This window comes from Rutidosis leptorrhynchoides, chromosome 8 (assembly GCF_046630445.1).
Source record: "Rutidosis leptorrhynchoides isolate AG116_Rl617_1_P2 chromosome 8, CSIRO_AGI_Rlap_v1, whole genome shotgun sequence".
In the NCBI taxonomy this organism is placed as follows: Eukaryota; Viridiplantae; Streptophyta; class Magnoliopsida; order Asterales; family Asteraceae; genus Rutidosis; species Rutidosis leptorrhynchoides.
Window position 1 is genome coordinate 55,077,467 of NC_092340.1, and position 1,189 is coordinate 55,078,655.

Sequence of the window (1,189 nt, forward strand, 5' to 3'; positions counted from 1 at the left end):
ACGAAGGTACAATATAGGGGATGATATACATCCTTACACACGATTAACACAAATTACAACAAACGGAGGGGTTGCAAAGAGGGCAACCCTCATTATACATAATCCTATAACGAATGGTACATGCCCGGATTAGTTAACCAAATCCAGTCGAATTTCTTCCCGTTCGATCTTTGGAAAATCCATTCAAATGATTTACTTTGTATTTCGGTTAAGGTAACCGGCGATGACCACAAATTCCCTTTAAAAACCATGTTATTTCGGTTCCTCCAAATGTAATAAGCGTATACCCACTAAACCGCTTGCCAAACTTTATTTCCAAAACATGACATAGCGGAGGATGAGTTACCACGAAGAATTTCATTGGTGCTAAGGTTCACGAAATTACCAAGTCCCCACCACCGGTAAACTTTATTCCAAACTTCCATACCATATGAGCAAAAAATAAAAGTATGATCTATAGATTCCGTGTCATCATCGCATAGGAGACAACGAACGCTATGAAGATCAATACCTCTCTTGTCGAGCTCAATTCGTACCGGAAGCCTTCTCTTCACAAGCCGCCACACAAAAATTTTCAATTTTTTAGGAACAAAGTTATTACGCATAGTAGGTGTATCCGATAACGATCCAGTAGCCAGTAACTTTTCATCGACGATGTCGGATAAAATTTTGACAGTAAATTTATGGTTGCCCACTAATGACCACGTCCATGTATCAGTTATTTCTTTATCTCCAGTAAAAAGATTAATTGTTTGCATCTTACTTTCTGCATTACTTATCAGTAAAATTGTGTACTCAAGTCTACGTTGTATTCATTTAAAATTAGATTAGATATTCTAGAAAAAGAATATAGAGAGAGAAATTGTGTGAGAGAGAAAATCTAGAGAGAGAGAGAGAGGGTTAGGCAAGGCACAAGGGCAGGAGCGGAAGAGGCGCGAAGGAACTACAACGGTATCTATGGGAACAACATTCACGAGAATCAGAATCGAAGTGGTTTGACTTCATACATGTTTTTCAACTTCTCCGATGAATGGAAGGTGATTGATTTTTGGAAACTTTTCAAACAATATGGTTCGGTGAGGGATGTCTATATGGCAAAGAAGCGATTGCATAATGGCAAAAGGTTTGCTTTTGTAAGGTTTGCGAAAGTAGTCGATGCGGATAAACTACTAAAGTCACTGGAAGCAGT

General features: G+C 38.5%; 1 protein-coding gene across 1 annotated transcript; it reads right to left on the reverse strand.

The window, feature by feature from the left end:
* Nucleotides 1-290: 290 nt before the first annotated feature.
* Nucleotides 291-758, reverse strand: LOC139863419 (uncharacterized). The gene has a single exon (XM_071852058.1). It carries the CDS (start codon nucleotides 756-758, stop codon nucleotides 291-293), a length of 468 nt encoding a protein of 155 aa, XP_071708159.1.
* Nucleotides 759-1,189: the final 431 nt, after the last annotated feature.